Source organism: Scyliorhinus canicula, chromosome 9 (genome assembly GCF_902713615.1).
Source record: "Scyliorhinus canicula chromosome 9, sScyCan1.1, whole genome shotgun sequence".
Classification (NCBI taxonomy): domain Eukaryota; kingdom Metazoa; phylum Chordata; class Chondrichthyes; order Carcharhiniformes; family Scyliorhinidae; genus Scyliorhinus; species Scyliorhinus canicula.
This window is the reverse complement of record NC_052154.1, coordinates 33,809,064-33,830,658: the sequence shown is the minus strand read 5'-3', so window position 1 is coordinate 33,830,658 and position 21,595 is coordinate 33,809,064. Positions and strand designations below refer to the sequence as shown.

Genomic DNA, 21,595 nt, shown 5'->3' with positions numbered 1-21,595 from the left:
TATTCATTCATGGGATGTGGCCAACATTTATTGCCCATCTCTAATTACCCTTGAACTGAGTGGCTGGCTACTCAGAGGGCAGTTAAGAGTCAGATTTCTTCCCATGAGGGATTTTAGTGAAACAGTTGGGATTTTACAACAATTACAAGGTTTTTAGCTCCAGATTTGTACCAAATTTACATTCCCTTCATCCTCCCTGATGGGATTCGAACCCAGGACTTCAGAGCATTCCAAGTCCAGCGACAACACCACTCTGCCACCATCTCCCCTCAGGTAAGTCCAAAACAGGGAACGTGGTTAATTATGAAGAGTATTGTAGATGTCTTCAGAAGGAAAGGCTGACATCAGGTGACATTTAATGCAGAGGAATGTGAAGTGATGCATTTCGGGAGGAAAATAAAGGATTTGGATGAAGAAAATTAAATGTGGATGGAATGAGTAATCTGCATGCTTGTAATATCAGCAACAGATCAAAACAGCTGAGAAACTGGCAGAATCGGCTGCCTGACTACAATCCATCGCATTTCTCCTCTTCTTCAGCTCTGGTGAAGAATCAGACGGACTTGAAACGTTAACCGCTGTTTCTCTCTCCACAGAAGCTGCCAGACCTGCTGAGTCTTTCCAGCATTTTCTGTGTTTATTTCAAGTAAAAGCATTTTCAGATGATCCTGTTGGACCTTTTGTGGCTGCTGTTTCTGACAGGTTTGGTCTGGCATTGAAGTTATTACTGTTCCCCCGCTTAAGCCTCGGATTAAAATGGCAGATCAAGCCCCAGTGATGCAATTGCAGCACGATCTGCATATTTAACAAGGGCTTGGAGAAAATATCCTTGCTGCCTCCAGCTAAAGGTTTTCAGGCAGGGAAAGAGGTCGGAGTGCTTTATACGTTGTTAGGACTAGCTAGTTGCCAATTAAGACTTTGCTGTTTTATCTGGCTCGGTAAAAGGTCAGTGTGACAAGTGGAGTGTTTTGGTAGCAGCTGTTCAGCTTAATGACTATAGACCAAAGGAAATGTGGGAATTTGCACAGATGATCATCACTCTGAATTCCACCTATTCAAACTTTTTGGATACAATTACAATGAGGCAGGCCTAATGATGAAAGAAAATTATGTGGATTCCAAGAGGTAGAACCAGTAGAGAACAAATCCAACTTTATTCAACAACCCCACTTCAACAAAAGCCAGGGAAATACTGAAAAGTGCAAAAAGGAATAATACTGACCATTGGACAGAATTATCCGTCGCGGAGAATAAGGGTGGGATTTCCCAGTCCAGCCAGGGGCGGGCGGGACTGGAAAATTGGGACTGTGGCCAAAAGTCAGTTTGCCACCGGCATGAAAATAATTTTAACTTTTCTGCGAATGGCTTTCATGCCCAGTTGGGTAGCCTGCCGCACCATGTCAGCAAAACACATTTATATTCATTTGAATATCATGAACACTCATTAAAGATCCAGCTTGATGGAATCATGCCCCCTTTCCAGTATAAATGGCACGCCAGCATGAAATTAGACCAGTGTGAACCATGACTGGATATAAGTGACGTACACCTGGCGAACTGCACTTCATTCGTGACCTTGATGTTTGTAAGCGCAGAATTCACCTACATTTCACTGCGCGGCACACATCACTGCTCCCACTTCTGAGACAAGACACTGCTCTGACCCCTGAGACAAGACAGGGGCAAGGGAAAGAGCTGGAAGGTAATGGCACATGAGGAGGTTGACCAAACCCCAGGGGAAGGGTGGCCAGGGGAACATTACTGCGACTGGGGAGAGTGAACAAGAGACACATGAGTCAGCGGCGATTACTGGTGAAGAGTGCACAGACACAAATGACTGGGGTGGTAGTGGATGGGATGGGGTGGGAGGGGTGGGTGGGGGTAGTGAGTAGTTAGTCGACACCAGAAAGCATACACAATCCTGGGCAATAGCGCACCAATTTAGAGAGCTTTGCTTCATGAACTTGGCCTGGGCCCAGTGCAGAGAGGGGAAGGGCCATCCAGTGTCAATCGGGCCCACCATGGTGTTCAGGGCCTGCTCAGTCCCTGACGCATGTTAGTGCTGGCGATTGTTGGATTGGTAGAGTGACCTGTAGCTGGGGAAAAGGTAATAGAGTGGGGGGCACTCAACTGCCTCATGACGGGAGGGGTTGGTCTCAGAACGTCACTGCGCTTAGATCATCAAGATGGAAAAGGGTCAGGTCAGCATGCGGCATCGGGACATCAAGATCAAACAGTTCAGGGGCTAGGACAGCGATATCAACAATCACAACGGGATCCAAGATTAGAAGTAGAGGAAGGAGAGTGATCGAAGGTGGGAAAGTCTGCACATATTGCTCCTCCAGCAAAATGGGAGGAACAGGGAAGGTGGGGCAGGGGCCGGGGGGTGACAAGCTGGAAGCTGATCTCACAGTAAGACCTGAGAACCATCATTTTACTAGCAGATCGGAGGGTGGGGGTGAGGTTGGCGGTGAGTGTGGTGTGGGGGTGAGGGTGGTGTGGGGATAGGGGCTGACACACATGGCATCGGGAACCGGAACTCAGCGGGGTCTCGCCTGAGGCCGACCACCCCAGTGACCTCCCATTCCTCTGGACCGCCGACCACGTCCATAGTCCTCTGCTCAGCTGTGGTGCGGGGCTGCAGGTCCGGTGCTCCCCTCCTGTGTTCTCTTGCTCCTGGTGGTTATGGGCAGCCTTCTCCGCGGGTGGCGGGGTGGTGACGTTCCTCGAGCTCGGCATCTGCGAATCTTGGCACTGCGTGACGTGCTGCCATCTTGTTGGCTGGGACAGTGTGTGTGTGGGGAGTGCAGTGTGTATATGCAGCTTGTCAGCTTCCTGAGTATCAATCGTAAAACTGAATCTCACACCATTTCTCATTGGAATCGATTGTGTTACACGTGGCGCCAGTGCTAGCCCCTTAGCAGTCGCTGAATCAGTCCAGTAGCGGCGCCAGTTTGCTATCGCGGAACTCCATGAATCCAGCCCCCGACATCAACATATTGTCTCAGGGACAGAGAATCCATCTGCCGCTGTTTCCAAAGTGAGGCACGGGGTATTAAGGGGTTAGACCAGTGAGGCACGGGGTATTAAGGGGTTAGACCAGTGAGGCACGGGGTATTAAGGGGTTAGACCAGTGAGGCACGGGGTATTAAGGGGTTAGACCAGTGAGGCACGGGGTATTAAGGGGTTAGACCAGTGAGGCTCAGGGTATTAAGGGGTTAGACCAGTGAGGCATGGGGTATTAAGGGGTTAGACCAGTGAGGCACGGGGTATTAAGGGGTTAGACCAGTGAGGCACGGGGTATTAAGGGGTTAGACCAGTGAGGCACGGGGTATTAAGAGGTTAGACCAGTGAGGCACGGGGTATTAAGGGGTTAGACCAGTGAGGCTCAGGGTATTAAGGGGTTAGACCAGTGAGGCTCAGGGTATTAAGGGGTTAGACCAGTGAGGCACGGGGTATTAAGGGGTTAGACCAGTGAGGCACGGGGTATTAAGGGGTTAGACCAGTGAGGCACGGGGTATTAAGGGGTTAGACCAGTGAGCCAGTTTCTGAAGTGGTGAAACCATACTATATACAAAAGGATGAATTAGTTTGCAAAGTTGGCATCGTACTTTGGTAGTCATTCCCATATAAGGAAGGGAGGTTCTCCTATCTGGATTAATTGCTTTTTAAAAACATTTAGAGTGCCCAATGTTTCCAATTAAGGGGCAATTTAGCTTGGCCAATCCGCCTACCCTACACATCTTTGGGTTGTGGGGGTGACGCCCACACAGACACGCAGACAATGTGCAAATTCCACACGGACAGTGACCCGGGGCCGGGATCGAACCTGGGTCCTCGGTGCTGTGAGGCAGCAGTGCTAACCACTACACTACCATACTGTCCTTCCTATCTGAATTTCACGGTGTCCATCCAAGTATATCTATGTTGAAGATGCTCACCAGGGGCTATGTATGGTGGCCCCCCCATCAATGCCGACATTGAGGGCCTGGTGAAGTGTTGAGAATAGTTCCAAATGCAATAAAGGTTGCCTCCTACCGCCCCACTGTACCTTTGGGAATGGCCATGGGTATGGGTTCATATCAATTATATGGGGCCGTTCTTGGGCAAAATGTTTTTGCTCCGTGATAGCCAAAGTGACGGAAATGTTTGAAATGAAATCTACGACGTCGCATGCGACAATTGATAAATCACATGTATGCTTTTTTATCCACGTGATGCAGGAAGTCGTAGTGTCGGATAATGGGACAGCTTTCACCAGTGCTGAATTTCAAAATTTCATCTCCTTAAATGCTATCAAGCAAATCTGGATGCTGCCTTACCACCCAACATCCAATGTACTGACTAAACGAGCGGCCCAAGCCTTCAAGATGGGCCTTTAGAAGCAGTCAGGGGTGACCCTGAAAACTAGAATCTCAAAATGCCTTCTGGGCTATAGAATCACTCCGCACTCTGCGACGGGAGTGACGGAGGCAGAGTTGGTGATGGGCCGACGTCTTAGGACCAGACTAAGCATGGTGTTTTTGAATTTGCCGGGGAGGTTCGAGGCCAGTCAGTGCAGTCTGAAGAAAAATCATGATTCGGGCAAATCAACAAGGCTGTTTTTAGTGGAGGGAGCCAGGTGTGTCAGAAGCTTTGGAAACGGCTTGAGTTGTGTCCCAGGAATTGTATGAAAAACTGGACCTTTGTCTTCTGAAGTGGATGTACTAGGAAGAATCACTTGGAAGCCTGCAGACCATTTATGAGGATGAGAGATGTCCAGCACCCAGAGCTGCCACATGAAACCATTTTGCCAGCAGGAAACATTGGTGACTATGTAAGCAAGGGGCTGGTTTAGCTCATTGAGCTAAAGCGCTGGCTTTGAAAGCAGGTCAGCAGCACGGTTCAATTCCCGTACCAGTCTCCCCGGACAGGCGGTGGGATGTGGTGACTAGGGGCTTTTCACAGTAACTTCATTGAAGCCTACTCGTGACAATAAGCGATTTTCATTTCATTTATTTTTTTCATTTTCAAGCAACAAAGTACCGAGCCAGCCTGTAACAGGCAAGTCTGTCATCCCCATGGAAACAGATGAAGCTGAGTGACCAGTACCTGAGGAGACGCCGGGTATTGTGGTTTCGATAGAAAACATCTAGTGGAAGCACCCCAAGAGAGGAGTTACACCGCTCCCGTCCAATTGGCCGTGAGCCGGTCACGTGATCCGTGAGGCCTGCCCCCTTAAATGGGCCTCGCGACCACAACAGCCTTCAATAGGCAAGGGTAACACAGCAAACCTCACTGTACTGGCAGTATGCCTGGTTGTTATTAGGAACCTCGAAGAGAACAATCAGCTTTGATGTGAAGTCTAATCTGAATCCAGACTGTGGGATCTCTCCAAAGACAATGTCTCATGCAAGATGAGTGTTCGAGCATCATCATCAAATAGAGTCCATAACATGAGATCATTCTTTAGAACGCAGCGATGGATGCAAGCCTATGGGTTAAGTCATCTTTTTGTGCCGTGCGAGATCTTCCAACAGTTGTCTGATGACCAACAAACACTCATGACTGTGCCTTTGTCTAGAGTATTCCAACATCCCAGATAGCGTCACCTTTGCATCTGTAGGCCTGAGAATGCAGGCACAGCATTTCGGCAGTAATTAGTTACTTCTTGATAATAAACAGCCTGCTGAACTTTGATTACATGTGAGGCCTCTACCTTTTCATCCCAGAAATCTCCAATGTCCACATGCAAATCAGGCACATTAGTGGCATTCTCAGAGAACCATGTAGATTGCCCATCGGAGAGCTGTCCCTGGGATTTTAGCAAGCCAGGCGAGCCACACCTTCAGGTGCAGAAGGGCACCTTCCCAGCTAACAGTCTGGCATCTGGAGATTTGATACACACCTCTGATCTCACATCGTCATTGCCCTCTAGCAGGCATTTCAGATGTCCCTCCCTCATCAGCCAGCTCTACTGTCTTCTCTTCAAAGGGAGCGAGTGGCCTGAGCTCTGGAATCTATCCCCCCGCCCCCTGCTGTTGTGAGCGATCTATTCCAGCATAAAGATGGACAGACTGGTGAGCAGGATGGACATGTTTGTCTGACTTCTATACGTGTGCTGCTTGGACCTATGTAAGGGTGGAAGACGCACCTTGTGCAGAATGTGACAATAGATGAAAATGTCAAAGCGTTTGTGAGAGAATCAGCAGTGATGCCCCTTGTGCTGGAAGTTTGTGAGATCTCTGTGGACTGTAACGCTGTAAATGCCCGATGGCCTAATGAGAGTGCGAATTGAGGTTGAGGAGAAGGTTATCTTATCCTGACAGAGCCGATGAGATCATTCATTCTTTTCTTGCACTGGAGAGAGATCCTCTGATGAGGAGCACAGGCACCCATCGCTCTGGCGACCTGCTCCCAAGCCTTGGTGGTGAGGTTGGTCTCAGCTCCTATCACCAGGGGGAAAGGATCTCCCACCAGTCCTTGACTGCTTGGAACGGTGCCGCCAGTGCCTTGTCGGTGAACTTTGGGGCACAGCACTTGTCTCTTCTATTGGATATCACTCACCATGACAGGTCCTGGGCTGCAGAGAGTGAATGTGTGTCGGGTGCCATTTAAATATGGTGCCTGGAAATATGGCATACTGAGGTAATGGCAGGGCAGATGAATCCCAGCCTGCCCCACCATTAGACATGACATGCTGCATATTTATGAACACATAATGAGCTAATGATCTAGTGCAGCAAACCATCACACCAACTGCCAGCAGCCACGGAGCCTTTCCCGCTCGCCACCACTTTAGTCCCGAGAATGGAAAATTCAGCGCAAGTCCAGTGGCAGGATAGCTGGCATCAGTCCTGTTAGATGGTGGGCAGGATACCTGGCATCAGTCCTGTTAGATGGTGGGCAGGATACCTGGCATCAGTCCCAGTAGATGGCAGGCAGGTGAACACATGCGATCCTCCACTTTTCAGCACATTAATTATGCATCCGCAAGGAATACGTTGTGATGACAGTGCTGGCAGGAAGCCGCCCGCTCCACCATTACCTCATGGGCTTGAAGGTTCTGCGCCATATTTAAACGTCTTAAATGTCACCCGGGCATACATTTATTTATTGCAGGTCAGGAGCTCCACATTAACCCCCCCCCCCCCCCCTCTGCAATGCACCCATAGATGTGCCAATGCTCACCATTGCAGTGTCCTACATTTGCTAGCCTCTTGGCTTTATAGAGACCCCACTGCCTCTTGCTGCTTGTCCTGGCCCTGTGCCAACCGGTAAGCGGCCCTCCTTCTCCTCATGGTGATGAAAGCCGTTACCAAGGCAGGGTTGCCCGCAGGCTGCATCATCGACACTTCAGTGGATGGGTGAATGAATTGAAGTGATACATTTACTGAGCACGTCCTTTATGGGTTTCCCTCAATCTGAAATCTAGTAAGACAGTGATAAAGCCCTTCACCAGGCCTCTATCTAGACATGGCATCCTCACCCCACCCCTTCCAGGTAAAGAACAATGTGAAGGATCAGAGATGGTGTTCCTCCATTTCATGCATGAATGTGAATGGAGACATTTTTCTTTGACCGAAGTGTTCTCCCCCCGAATTACCTTGGAGCAAATCACAATACGTCTCCAGATGCCTTCCCTGCACTCGGAGCTGACACCCGTACTGTCTCCATGCCCACTCTGACATTGCCCCCTCCCATTATCTGAGCCACCTGTCTAGTCCCTCTCCTCGACTATCCCCCAATGAGGCCGTGACCTGCTAGACTCTTTCCCAGGACCTGCCACCTTTTCATGTCTCATTTCCCCCCTCTGACAGTGACATGTGCCTCCTGTCACCAATATCCTGAGTTTTACCCCCAGGACCCCAGCTCCGACACCACTCTCTAAAGACGCATGCACCCCCCCCCCCCCCCCCCCCCGGATATTTTGCTTACCCTTCCCCAATCACACTCCCCACTCTTACCCTGTAAGCTTGATTCTCCTGTCCAGCCTTCACTCCACCCTGCCCCCACCTTCCAGCCTTCGCCTGCCTCTCTTGTCCAGCCTTGGAGCAGCGTTTGCCAGCGGCACTCAAGTGAAGTTATGCGATGAGCCCAAGAAAGAGAAAGTAACACCTACAGACCTCCAAAGTCATTAAAGCTCTCCAGCTGCATGCCCCTTAGATACAGTAGTAACACTGAACATTGAAGAATCCCGCTGGCAGGGAATTTAATTTGGAAGGCAAACTTAATTCTGGCAAGGGGCCTGTCCGTTGGCATACATGCATCAGATGCTAGCGAATGCAAATGAGGTTCCTAAGATTTTTACCTTGGAAATCCAACCTTTAAAATCAAGAGAACGACGGGAAACAAGCTTGTGGCCTCTCGCACCCCCCCCACCACCCCGATCAGAAAACTCCACCATTGCTGAACCAGCTCCTGATTTAAACTAAAAGAACAACACTAATAATTGGTTAATCATTAACTAACATTAACTAAAGCTATTAAAACGTTACATCAGACAAACACTAAATGTACTTGTGTAATCTTCCCCTAACTCTTGTTTTGGTTGACAATTGGATTAATGCCAACACTAAAAGAGGAAATAACACATCACACAAGAACAGTGTTTACCCATTGATAACACTGAATATAAATTCCAAACCGATGTCTAGGAATGTTTCACCGAGTCTTAAAGCTGGAGGTAAAGGGGGTAGTAAGGGCAACACTTTTGTGGAAATCATACAAGTTACGTACGTTCTACAGAAATCTATTATTTGTCAAGAGAAGATAGGTGGTGATGGATTTAAAAAGAAATAAACCATTTGCTCCAAATGTCAGCATTTTGATCATAAAAATTAGCTGGGTCCACCTCTGAAGGCTGACGGCAGTTATTCACCTTTGTGTAGAGGCCACCACTGTTTTCAACATTGTTCTGCAACGTTAGCTTCACACCTGGGCACCAAGTTAAAAATCTGGTTCAAAATGTTGCTAGCTATTATAGAACATAGAACAGTACAGCACAGAACAGGCCCTTCGGCCCTCGATATTGTGCCGAGCCATGATCACCCTACCCAAACCCACGTATCCACCCTATACCCGTAACCCAACAACCCCCCCCCCCCCCTTAACCTTACTTTTTAGGACACTACGGGCAATTTAGCATGGCCAATCCACCTAACCCGCACATCTTTGGACTGTGGGAGGAAACCGGAGCACCCGGTGGAAACCCACGCACACACGGGGAGGACGTGCAGACTCCGCACAGACAGTGACCCAGCCGGGAATCGAACCTGGGACCCTGGAGCTGTGAAGCATTTATGCTAACCACCATGCTACCGTGCTGCCCCTATTGCCTCTATTGTTGAGTCCAATCCAATAACGCACAAGCCAGTGAGAGAAATACATTTGCAAGGAAATTATTAAGACTTCCTAAATTTTTGTCAACATATAGTGATGGTGATTTTACAACAAACAATGAAATATTCTGCCTTCAAGTGTTACATGCATCATGTTATGTGTCAGTTTGACCGTTCATGTAGAAGTGAGTATTCTGCACCAATCTGTACCTTTAGCTGCTTCTTTTCGTCGCAGCTACAAAGTGAACTCAAGGAAACTTTAAAGGGGTCCCAGACAGGATTCAAGTTGTTCTTGATAACCTGGAGGAGCAACAAAAAAAGCACTCACAATGTCAGACTGAGTACCAGACAAGCTTAAACAGAACAAAAGACAACGGTCTGGATCTTCACAACATCAGAGAGCCTATCATTTTTGCAGGTAATGGGTATGGCTCCAGATTGGGATTTGTGCCTGCACATACTGAAGAGGGAGGTGCCCATGTAAATCAGCAGCTGTCTCCTCATATGTCTACTTTTGGTGACCCAGGTATGTGAACATTGTGCAAGTTAGACCTGGTAGGAGCAGGAGTGAGCTTTGTGGAGTCCTTTGAGGGTTTGAGGTACCCTTTTGGAGAGGTAGGGTACCCTTTGGATATGGTACCACAACACCCTTGAGGAAGTCAGCTGCCCTTCGGGAGAGGTCAGGTGCAGCTTGGGATTGTTAAAAGTAGGCATGAATGTGCATAGAAAGTGCATAAACGCAGTCAAGCTAATTGGAACTGTCAAAAGTATCAAAGGGCAATTGTCAGAAATAACTGTCAAAAGTATCAAAATGATCTATCAAAGGCAACTGTCAAGGCATTTAACGCTCCTCCCCCTTAAATATTTGGAAAATAAATGTCTGAGTGTTCAAAACCTATCCATTGGTTTGGCTAAAGTTTGCCATTAATCGACCAGTGCTGCATGTCTGATTGAACAAATTTCCATTATCACAGCCTTCCATTTCACAAGTTTAATTGACAGCTCCAAGCGGTTATAGACATTTTAAAGTGGGAGTTTGAATTCCAGTGTTTATTTTTATAAGGATCAAGCACTTGAATAAATGCTTGTTTTCATAAAGATGTACCGAAGGAATGTAAATAAAGTGAATGTGCTTTTATGAATGAGAGTGTTTAAAAAAATTAAAGTCTGCAATAGATACTTAAAACTTTATTTTATTTAATCTCAGAATGGTCTTGAGTTATGCCCATGAAGGCATGGTACGTATAAGGGAAAAATGTGATGGTTGGGCTACATGGGTTGGCACTAAGCTGGCCAGGAACTACAAAGGGCCATAGGGGTGTGTCAAGCGACATAGGCTGGCTTGGCGTGTATGAGGGTCCATTGTGAGTGGGTAGAGGGGCATAGCTGGGCATGAAGGGCATAATGGTTCATGGTAGAGCAGCCTCAGGTTGACATTAAACTCTAAAGGGTCATGAGAAGTGGGTGGGGGGACATAGGTTGGCATGGAGGGTATGAGGGTATTAGGTGGCATGGGTTGACATGGATGGTGCATGGCCAACCTGTGTAGTGGTGAGGGGTGTGGAGGATGAGGGCTGGAGGTCTGTTTTCTGTTTCATTGTTTTAAAAAAACATCTTGGACACAGTGCCAGAGCACGGAGGCCGACCTTCCATTCGGACCACCTCCCCAGCTTGCAGCCTTTGCCCTCATACTGAGGGCAGCAGGCCCGACCCTCAGAGAATCCCACTGGCCCACAACGGAAATCACACCGTCTGGGGCACTTTCCTGCAGGTCGGGTTTATGGAGCTGGGAGTTCTCCCCACCCTACACGCTTGACCCTGAAGTGAAAATTCAGGCCAATGTTTACACACTGCATGTGCTTTTGATGGGCTCACCGGAAGAATGGCAATCTAGATTTGGAAGTTGAATGGACTTGTGAATAATCTGGTTATCGAGATAAACGTCTACCCGTGCTCAAGAAAACTAGTCAATTCGTGCTCAATAAATAATCTCTGGCCGCATAATTAAATTCATTTGTCAGCACTATTCATGCTTCACAATGTCAAACTGAATTATTGGGGAAGATTATTTTAAAAACTGTAACAAATTATTTTCCAATTTGCAGCTCGCCATGCTACTTACTATAACTTTTAATAAATTGGTGAACATACTCATAAAACAATGTTACACATCCTATTACCCAGTTTATTTTAAACAGGTCGTTAATATTTAAATAACACACAAAAGTTTACATGAAGATGGGCTGTTAGAAATCTGTCTGCAGGTTTAATAGAAAATATAAAGGCAGATTGTGGAACATTAGCATGCGGGAGCACAATCAGAGGGCATTCTGCTTCTCCTGCATGGAAGGGATTTTTAATCAGTTCCATTCCTGTGCCTATTCCCCATAATCCTGCAATGTTTCCCCTTCAAATGTTTAGCCAATCCCATTTTGAAAGCTAATCCTGAATCTATTGCCACCGCCCTCTCAGGCAGCACATTTCTGATCACAAGTCACAGCGAAAATAAGTCTCCTGGTCTCCACATTTTAATTGCCATGTTGAGTTGGCATAACCTCGAAAAACCCACCCTTCTGTATTTTCCTTTAAATCCAAAGATAGCATTGCACATTTTAGTTTAATTTGGAAAAAAATACTCCAGCATTTATGTAAATGCATTTCTTAAGCAGACGCAAATTGCAGACTGAATTACTCTCTATGTCAAAAAAATAATAACATGCGGTTTGGAAAATGATTTAGTTCTGTTATTGACAACTGTAATGAGGACTGTCAAATATAATCGTTTTACATAGAGCTTTTTCAGACTCGTAATAGAATTTGTTCATTAGTCTTTACAGCTCCCCTACTTCATAAATGAGGAAGTAAAAGAATTGAATTATTATCCTGGGGAGAAAGGTGATGCGTATTACACCACCCTGCTGTGTTTGAGTGACAGGAACACTAAAAATTCTTTGTTAGTGTCATTATTGTGTAGCATTCGTAATATCAAAGTGGTTGAGACCATGGGCTACAAAGCATTTCTATCACGAAGAAATGTTCTTCTTGGTTTAATGTGTAAAATGCAATGCACGGTTTGTTAAATGTTCTGTCCAACATCATTTAATTGTAGCACGTTTGTTAGTTCTGACATGTTAGAGATTCTAGAAGGGTAAAGGTATTCTGATTTGAATTTCAATAAGCGTCCCAGACCTTGACGAAATATATACATACATCCTCTAATAATGTGATGACTTTGAAGGAGCCAACATCATTCTGCTTCCTGTAAATTGTTATAACGTTGTGCAAGAAAAGCACCAACTGATCAGACTGTGAAAGTTGACTTTTATACAGGCCAATTAAATGATGTGAATAATTGAAAATCCTAAAAGTGTAATTTTTTAAATGTGTTTTAAACTAGGCCCTGTGCCATCTTCCTTGTTTAAAGTCATTGAACGTTCTGGTCATTTCCTCCAATCTGTCCCTTGATTAAGCAAGTGAGGAGCGCAACGAATGCATCACATTTTGGGCAGGTTTCCCTCCTTCTGGCAGTCAACTCCAGTACGATGTGCAGCCTTTTCAGTTTGTCAAACTTCAAGCAAAATTGCCAGTCAAAATTAATGTTATATTACTGGGTTGAAGTAATATCTGTTGTTACTGGTTGCTAATGATCCTGAAGAATACATGAGTCTTCGATGTAAAGCAAACATATTTATTAAGTAATGATAAAACTAAAAAATGAGTTTGACACTACTGAACTATCTCTAGAAATAAAGTAATGAAATATAATTACATCAATTGTATCTGAACTACACATGTTGTCTAAGCTGTGATCTATCTATACTACATTACTGCTGTCTAGCTACTCCTGTGTGGAAAAAGACCAAGATCCTATGGGAGCTAGTATGTATAGTGGGATCTTGTGGTGCCCTCTAGTGGTAGTGCCATAGCTAAGTGTTGTGATTAACCCCTTAGTTACAGGTCTGTCGACATATCAATACAATTAGAAGACAACTTTAAGATAAGAAACTAAGAACTCAATAGTTGAATCATACTTTATTTAAAGAGCTATGAAGTCAGTATTTTAAATTAATATTTTCATTATGTTTATAACTAAATGTATTATTACTTTAAATATAGTTATTCATAAGCTTGAAATTTTATATTCCATATTAATTTCATCGTAGTTGAGAGAAAAATGTGCCTCTTTCTCCCAGGTACAGTAGTCCTAGATATTCCTCAAAAGCAGGTTACACACCTCTGTCCTGTAGACAAGCTGCTCAGACTCATCATCATTAATCCTGTATATCTCCAAAAAAGGGTCTGATTTGCTGAAAAGATCCTGGAAAGATACGAATGAAAAATCCACTGTTACCGAGCTATGTTGATCATAAGTTTCAAGGCTGTATGAAATGGCAAATGAGATAGACGAACCAACTAATTTTGCAGAGAACACAAAATCAATTTTAAAAAGTAGTTGGACAATATAGCAAAGGAAAATGCAAACTCCTGAGGTCTCCCAATATCACAGATGCCTGACTTCAGCCGATTTGATTCACGCCACGTGATAATGGCTGAGTGCACTGGATACAACAGAAGCTGTTGTCTCTGACAATGTCCTGTTGTATGGCGAAGATCCATGCTCTATATCTAGCCAGGCCTTTAGCCAAGCTATTTCAGTACAGGTACACCAGTGACATCAATCAACAAAGTGAAACATTGCCCAGATTATTTCCCATCCACAAAAATCAGGAGAGATCCATTCCAACCAATCACTACCCTAGCAGATAACTGAAATACCAGCAAAGTGATGGAATGTGTCGTTGACCTTACTATCAAGTAGTACTTACTCATCAATAACTTGCTCACCGGTGCTCAGTTTGTGTTTTACTTGGAACACTCAGTTCCAAACCTCATTACATCTTTGGTTCAAACATGGACAAAATAGGTGATTTTTAAATTCATTCGGGGATGTGGGGGGTCACTGACTAGGCCAGCATTTATTGCCTTCGCTAATTGCCCTTGAGAATGTGAGTGGTGAGCTGCCTTCTTGAATTGCTGCAGTCCATGGTGTAAAGACACCCATAGTGCTGTTAGGGAGGAAGTTCCAAGATTTTAAGCCAGCAACAGGAACAGCACAGGATGCTGAGTGGCTTGGAGGGGAACTCCCTGGAAATGTGTTCCCACGTCTGCTGCCTTTGTCCTTCCAGATGGTAGTGTCTGAGAGTTTGGAAAGTGTTGTCTAAGGAACCTTGGTGAGTTCCTGCAGTGCGCCTTGTAAATGGTACACCCTGCTGCGACTGTTAGTCAGTGGTATAGGGAACAAATTTTTGTGGATAGAGTGCCAATCAAGTGGGCTACTTTGTCCCGGATAGTGTTGAGCTTCTTGAGTGTTGTTGGAACTGTACTCATCCAGGCAAGTGGAGAGTATTCTATCACACTCCTGACTTGTGTCTTGTAGATGGTGGACAGACCTTACACACCGCAGGATTCCTAGTCTCTGATCTGCTCTTATGACAACCGTATTTGTGTTGCTAGTCCAGTTCCGTTTATGGTCAATGATATCGCCAGGATGTCGATTGTGGGGGATTCAACGATGGTAATGCCATTGAATGCCAAGTGGCGATGGTTAGATCCTCTCTTTTTGGAGATGGTCATTGCCAGGCATTTGTGTGACAGGACCCTTACTTTCCACTTTTCAGCCCAAGCCTGGATATTGTACAGATCTTGCTGCTTTTGGACATGGACTGTTTCATTATCTGAAGAGTCGCGAATGAGGCTGAATACTGTATAGTAATCTGCAAACGCCCTCACTTCTGACCTCATGATGGAAGGAAGGTCATTGATGAAGCAACTGAAGATGTTTGACCCCGGGACGCTATCCTGAGGAACTTCTACAGTGATGTCCCGAGACTGAGATGATTGACCTCCAACCACCACCACAACCCTCTTCCTTTGTGCCAGGTATGACTCCAATCAGTGGAGAGTTTCCCCCCTGGTTCCCATTGACTCTAGTTTAACTAGGGCTCCTTGATGCCATACTTGGTCAAATGCTGCCATGATGTCAAAGGCAGTAACATCCGCAGTTCATCTCTTTTTCTATATTTGAATCAAGGCTGTAATGAGTCCAGGAGCTGAGTGACCCTGGTGGAACCCAAACTAAGCATCAGTGAGCAGGTTATTGCTGAGCAATTTCCGCTTGATAGCACTGTTGATGTCCCCTTTCACTATTTTACTGATGATGGAGAGTAGATTGATGGGGCAGTAATTGGCTGAGTTCGATTTGTCGTGCTTTTCATGTGCAAGATATACCCGAGGTGGGGGGAGGGGGGGTATTTTCCACATTTCAGAGATACAATGAAAGTGACTGCCTTTGACATCAAAGCAGAAATGAACTGAATTTGACATCAGGGAGCACCAGTAAAATTGAAGTCAATGGCAATTAAGTGAAAAGGTTTCCACTGGCTGGACTTATCCTAGCACAAACGTTGTGGGGTTGGAGACTAACCAATGCAGACCCAGGACATCACTGCAGGGATTCCCCAGGGTAATGTTCTATGCTGAACCTCTTTTAGCTGCTTCATCAGTGACCTTCCCTCCATTATGAAGTGGTAATTGCACAGTGTTCAGTTTCATTTGAGACCCCTCAGATACTGCAGCAGTCCATGGCCAGATCCAGCAAGAGGTGAACAACATGGAGACATGCACTGCCAATTGACACGCTATTTTGGCATCACACAATTACCAGGCAATGACCATTACAAACAAGATCGTCAACCACTTTCCCTTGACATACAACTGATTTAGCATTGCTGAATTCGCACCCCACCCCCCACCCAGCCCCAGCCCCCTCCCCAAACCCCCACCACAACATCCCGGTTTGTGTCACCATTGACCAGAACCTGAACTGGACCAGCTAGATAAATACTATGGCTACAGAGCAGATCTGTATCCAGTAACTCACCTAATGACCCCTGGGTATAAAGAGGATTACTGCCAAATGTCCACTAAAGTTAGGTTAGTAAAAGAGAACAGCCTCATGAAAATTCACCCCCTTGTGTTAAATCGAGAGTAAAAACAGGGAGCATGCTTTCATGATCTAATGACAAAATTATCTGCTTAATGGGCAGATTGTGGAAACGGCTAACAAACGCAAGGGAATTCGGAAGAATCCATTTTCAGAGTTGGATAGCTGTCACAAAATAATCCCCTAATTGGCATTGACACTGAAATTGGTGTGGAACTCCTCCCCCTTTTAGCTCAAGGTACAAAGCTAAATGTTTGCAACATGTTGTCCTCCAAAATGAACTTTGAATGCAACTAATTAAAATGTAGTTATGGCTATCTTGTGGAATTAAATATGAATATTTTATTAAAGGGCAAAAGGTGATTGGTGGAAAATACCATTGCTCATAACATTACTCAGAATCAACAAACCTTCAAAGTTTAATTATCCTGCCATTTGAGCAGCACAGTAAATGCTAGCTGAGATCTCACATTCTGCTTTATTAGATTTACAAAGAGGTAATGATTACTCCAAAATTAAACTTTCCTTTGAACAATTCAGATTTTGCAATTAGGTTATATAGCCAAAAGAACAGCTTCACACAATTGAGAGTTTCCATTTTATACGGTTCTTGTTTTGTATATTCTGTTAAATCCACCACCAGGGAATCTACAGTACCTTATCATCCAGTTTCTTAGCACAGAAGGCCAATTCCACATAGCCGTTGTTTCCACTTATTTCCTCTGCAATAACCTATCAACAAAGCCAAGAACAGATAAAGCCTAGTTAACGCCGATTATGAATTACATTAGTTCTTCAGTTTTACAATCTTTTGTTTTAAACGGTAGAGCTCATGTTAAAGAGAGGCTAAAGGGGCTGGTTTAGCACACTGGGCTAAATCGCTGGCTTTTAAAGCAGACCACGGCAGGCCAGCAGCACGGTTCAATTCCCATACCAGCCTCCCCGAACAGGCGTCGGAATGTGGCGACTAGGGGCTTTTCACAGTAACTTCATTGAAGCCTACTCGTGACAAGCGATTTTCATTCATTTCACTTCAAGAATTTGCAAAGCATTCTTATGCAGGGTGAATAGAGGTATACGCATGTGTCATAATAATTAGGTATGTCATTCGATGATGTATTTCAAAGCAATTCCTGACAACTAATTGATTTTTGCAGTAGAAATAATGCTGAGAAATAATGCCGTCCACCATTACTAAAGAGTAACTCCCAACTTCCAGCGACACTTTGCCCCCCCAGAAGAATCCTGATGTTAACTCTCTCAAAAGACTTGCTATGAAAGCATATGTAATGAAGTTGTGATACTTTCACGATGGATACCTAATACCAGGAGACTCTAGGGCTTGTCCATTCAAGTGTATGTTCACAGTGCAATCAGTCTCAATTACTGCCAAATAGTCTCTCTGGCATTGAAAATTAATTTCCATAAGTGTGGAGTATCATCCTTCAGATTTTCTTTTAATTAAAAAAATGTAAGTAAATGTTTTTCAGTTTTCTTTTTGCCTTTTTTTATCTCTCCCATAATGCTATCTTCTTTCTTTCGCTTTGTTTCACTCTCTGTACATGATTTGGCATTTCATTAACTATTCTGACAATGTTGTGAATCATACACGATGGAACGTCTTTTAACCCCCAAAAATGAGTGGTTTGTAAAGGGATGAGATGAAAAAAATTTTAAAACCTCAAACCCGTGTCAATCCCCTCCCGATCCGCCATTCCTGGTTTTAACAGAAAGTGGATGAAGAGGCATGATTTTCAGGCAGCAGGAAACACAGTCATTTAAGGGAGGTCAATGCAGCTTTACAGAGAAGGTAATACTACGGCCATGTGAGGAGGCATGACATGACTCCCCTGTTCTCCCACTCCAGGTTTTTCGTTAAGAGGTCTTTCCGTGAATGTAGGGAGGATATGCTTTGTCATTCCTCTGAGAGATCCGCTACTTATGCATTGATGCTGCAAAGAATCATTCAGACAGGTTTCCGTAGGTTAAACAAAGAAAAAAAACAGTGTCTTGAAACTATTTTCTGAGGTAAAATGCATCCGGCATTCATATAGTTACATACATTCATCTGGGCACACATACACGTATAGATGACAGAGTAAGAGGATAAGCTTATATGATTATTTATAGTTCAGGAACAATAAGACAAAGGAGAATGCAGTTAGCTGCTCCTTGGCTGGTCTCAATGCCAATGTGGTTCCACATTGTGGCAGTATTGTCCAGCTGTCTTCCCGGGTGTAGCTGTATGGAGCAGACTTACACTCTTTTCAGAAAAGGTCTTGTTTGCAGTCAGTTCCTCTTCTCAGGATGATTACTTTGTAAATCAAGCCCAGCACTTCCAAGAGAGACAATGATGCACGCAGTTTCAACATTCTGTGTCCATTGACTTTTTTTCTCCCTTGTGCTGAGGAAGGATGTACGTGAAGTGCTTTGCTGGTAGTATATCCAAAGAAATTTTGTAAGTTCATGTCTGCTGCAGTTATTGTTTCAGAACAGGTCATCGCACTTTGATGACTCATCTCAGAGCCATTGAAAAGATCTCAGGATGGTGTGATTTAATAGAGGGTGGAATCTTTCACACTCCCCAGGGAGCTTTTATCCCACATTGTAGAACGTGAAATTGTGTGCATTGCAGCAGTCTGAGCACTTTTCTCAGTGTCTGTTGAAGGATCTCAGTTTTTTAAAATTCTGGGCTAGGAAAATAAAAGTTAGAAATTGTATCTTCAAAAGCACATCTTCATAACAGTAAATGCTTTTACAGCACTGCTTGTAGGCCGAGAGGAGCGGGAATGTTGAAACCTACTCTCTAGGCTAGCCTTCTTCTCTTGACTTGGTCCCTCCTGCTAATCATACTTCCTCCACATTCTGCTTGAAGTATCTTTGAATTGACCTCACACCAATTCAATATGCATTCCTCCCAATACAGCAGCCTGCTCTAGATGCTACCTGTGACTTAAATACTCGCCAAACAGGGTAACCTCCGTGCGGGAATGTAAAAATTCTGCACATTGTAGAATCAAAACAATGGCAGAATACAGAGAAACCTGAATATCGGACCTTCTGGGAAAAATCTCCACCTCCCACAATCCTCCCCCCCCCCCCCCCCCCCCTCCCCCAACCATTTTACAAGACCCACCCCCTGTCAATGTTGGAGCCTTCATATTTCAGTAAGGCATCTTCAATCTGTTTGGTTAAGGAGATGGACATTTGATTTCCCTGTTCAATCGCATCCAAGATTCCCTGTAGGCGGTTGTGCTGTTTGGGATTTCTAATCACAAGTTGCAATGTGAAATTCCATAGGAAGCCTGTGTAATGAACTAGTAGCTCCGTTCCTTTACCCCTGACCACACATGGCTTCAATTTCCAAATTCTGCTTGAAGAGTTAGGTCAATTATCAGTAAAATTTGGAAGCACTTTTTTTCCGTGCAAAGAAGAGCGGAACTTTGGAACTCGTTACCCCAAAGGACTGTGGGTGTTGGGTCAAGTGAAGTTTCAAGACTAAAAGAAAAAGGACTTGCATTTCGATTGTGTTGTTCACAACCCCAGGCAGTGCGCTCTGCAGCCAATGACGTAATACTTAAGTGTACTCACTGTTGTAATGTAGGAAACATGGCAGCTAACTTATACGCAGCGTACACTTATTAACAGCAATGCACTGATGGCCAGATAATCTGTTTTGGGAGATGTACCAAGGACATTTGCTCTTCTTCAAAATAGTGTCACTGGATCCTATACGTCCACCTGGAGAGCAGCCATGGACTTAGTTTAACATTTCATCTGAAAGTCGGAACAGTACACCCTCTGTATTGCCCTGGTAGTGCCAGTCCAGATTTCTGGACTAAATTTGCTGGGGCAGAACTTGAATTCATAACCTCCTGATACAGAAGTGAGTGCGCTACCCACTAAGTCATGGCTACCTGTAAATCAATTGATTTTCTTTTTGTTTCATGGGAATCAAATGATATGGAACACAGGAGGACAGATTGGAGCTGAGGTACAGAGCAACCATGATGTGATGGAATGGAAATGGGGCACAGGCGGCTAAACGGCCTATACCTGTTTCTATGGTTACATTGCTGCAGATCATGGAGCCTCCGGAGACCCCCAGTTCAAACTATGTTTCCGCTTACTTCAAGTTGCTGATATTAAAAGATCTTGATGACCTGATTAAGAACATATTCATCAGTGGAGCAATAGCATTAAAAGCATCCCTTTTCTTACCCCGGCCCAGAAAAGTCAAACAGCATAAACCAGTTAATCATAAATATACAAGTAAATCAGATTAAATTGGACTTTGAGGACCAGATTACATAGCTCGGAGGCTGCAATTGGCCACAGGGGAGCAGGTTAAACACCGGTCCTGAGAGACCACAAAGAGCTAACTAACTCTTAGCCTTGGCATCATGGGTGATCCCAAAGGAGTCTCAAATGGGCTAAGCACATTTGGGAAGAGTAGTTTCAGACCTTTCCAGTGATCCCTTTCAGCAATTCTGATTAGGCCGTCCATTGCCAAAAACAATTACGCAGAGCATGCATGACACACGTTCCACCCACGTGTACCTCAAAGTTACATTGAAGGTCGTCTCAAGAACAACAACTTACATTTACATAGTGCCTTTAACATAGGCCTCAAGGTGCTTCACCGGACTATTATAAAACAAAGGATGACACCTAACCATATCAGGAGATTTGGGGCTAGATTGTCAAAAGCTTGGTCAAAGAATTAAGTTTTAAGAAATGTATCAAGGGAAGAAAGTGAAGCAAAGACACATAGGGAGCCTGGGTAACTAAAGGTACAGCCAGCAATGATGAAGCAATTATGTTTGAGAATACACCAGAATTAAAGGAGCAGAGATATTTTGGAAGGTTGTGGGGTTGGAGAAGATTATAGAGATAGAGAGAGGTGATACCACAGCCTTACGTCAGTAGCAGGGAAATTACTGGAGAGAATTCTTCGGGAAAGGATCTACTCCCATTTGGAAGCAAGTGGATGTATTAGCGAGAGGCAGCACGGTTTTGTGAAGGGGAGGTCGTGTCTCACTAACTTGATAGAGTTTTTCGACAAGGTCACAAAGACGATTGATGCAGGTAGGGCAGTGGATGTTGTCTATATGGACTTCAGTAATTCCTTTGACAAGGTCCCTCATGGCAGACTGGTACAAAAGATGAAGTCACACGGGATCAGAGGTGAGCTGGCAAGATAGATTCAGAACTGGCTAGCTCAGGGGTGGGCAAACTACGGCCCACGGGCCGCATGCGGCCCGCCAAAGGT

The 21,595-nt window shown here is 44.8% G+C and overlaps 1 protein-coding gene across 3 annotated transcripts in view; it reads right to left on the bottom strand.

Annotated features, from left to right (window-relative positions):
• Window positions 1–21,595, bottom strand: part of cpne7 (copine VII) — a 215,499-nt gene that overhangs the window by 76,459 nt on the left and 117,445 nt on the right. For all 3 annotated transcript variants that reach the window (XM_038806484.1, XM_038806483.1, XM_038806486.1), the window contains 3 exons: window positions 16,981–17,055; window positions 13,555–13,638; window positions 9,531–9,620 (listed from right to left, as the gene is read on the bottom strand). In XM_038806484.1, the coding sequence (XP_038662412.1) occupies window positions 9,531–9,620; window positions 13,555–13,638; window positions 16,981–17,055 (249 nt within the window). The remainder of the gene's footprint in view (window positions 1–9,530; window positions 9,621–13,554; window positions 13,639–16,980; window positions 17,056–21,595) is intronic.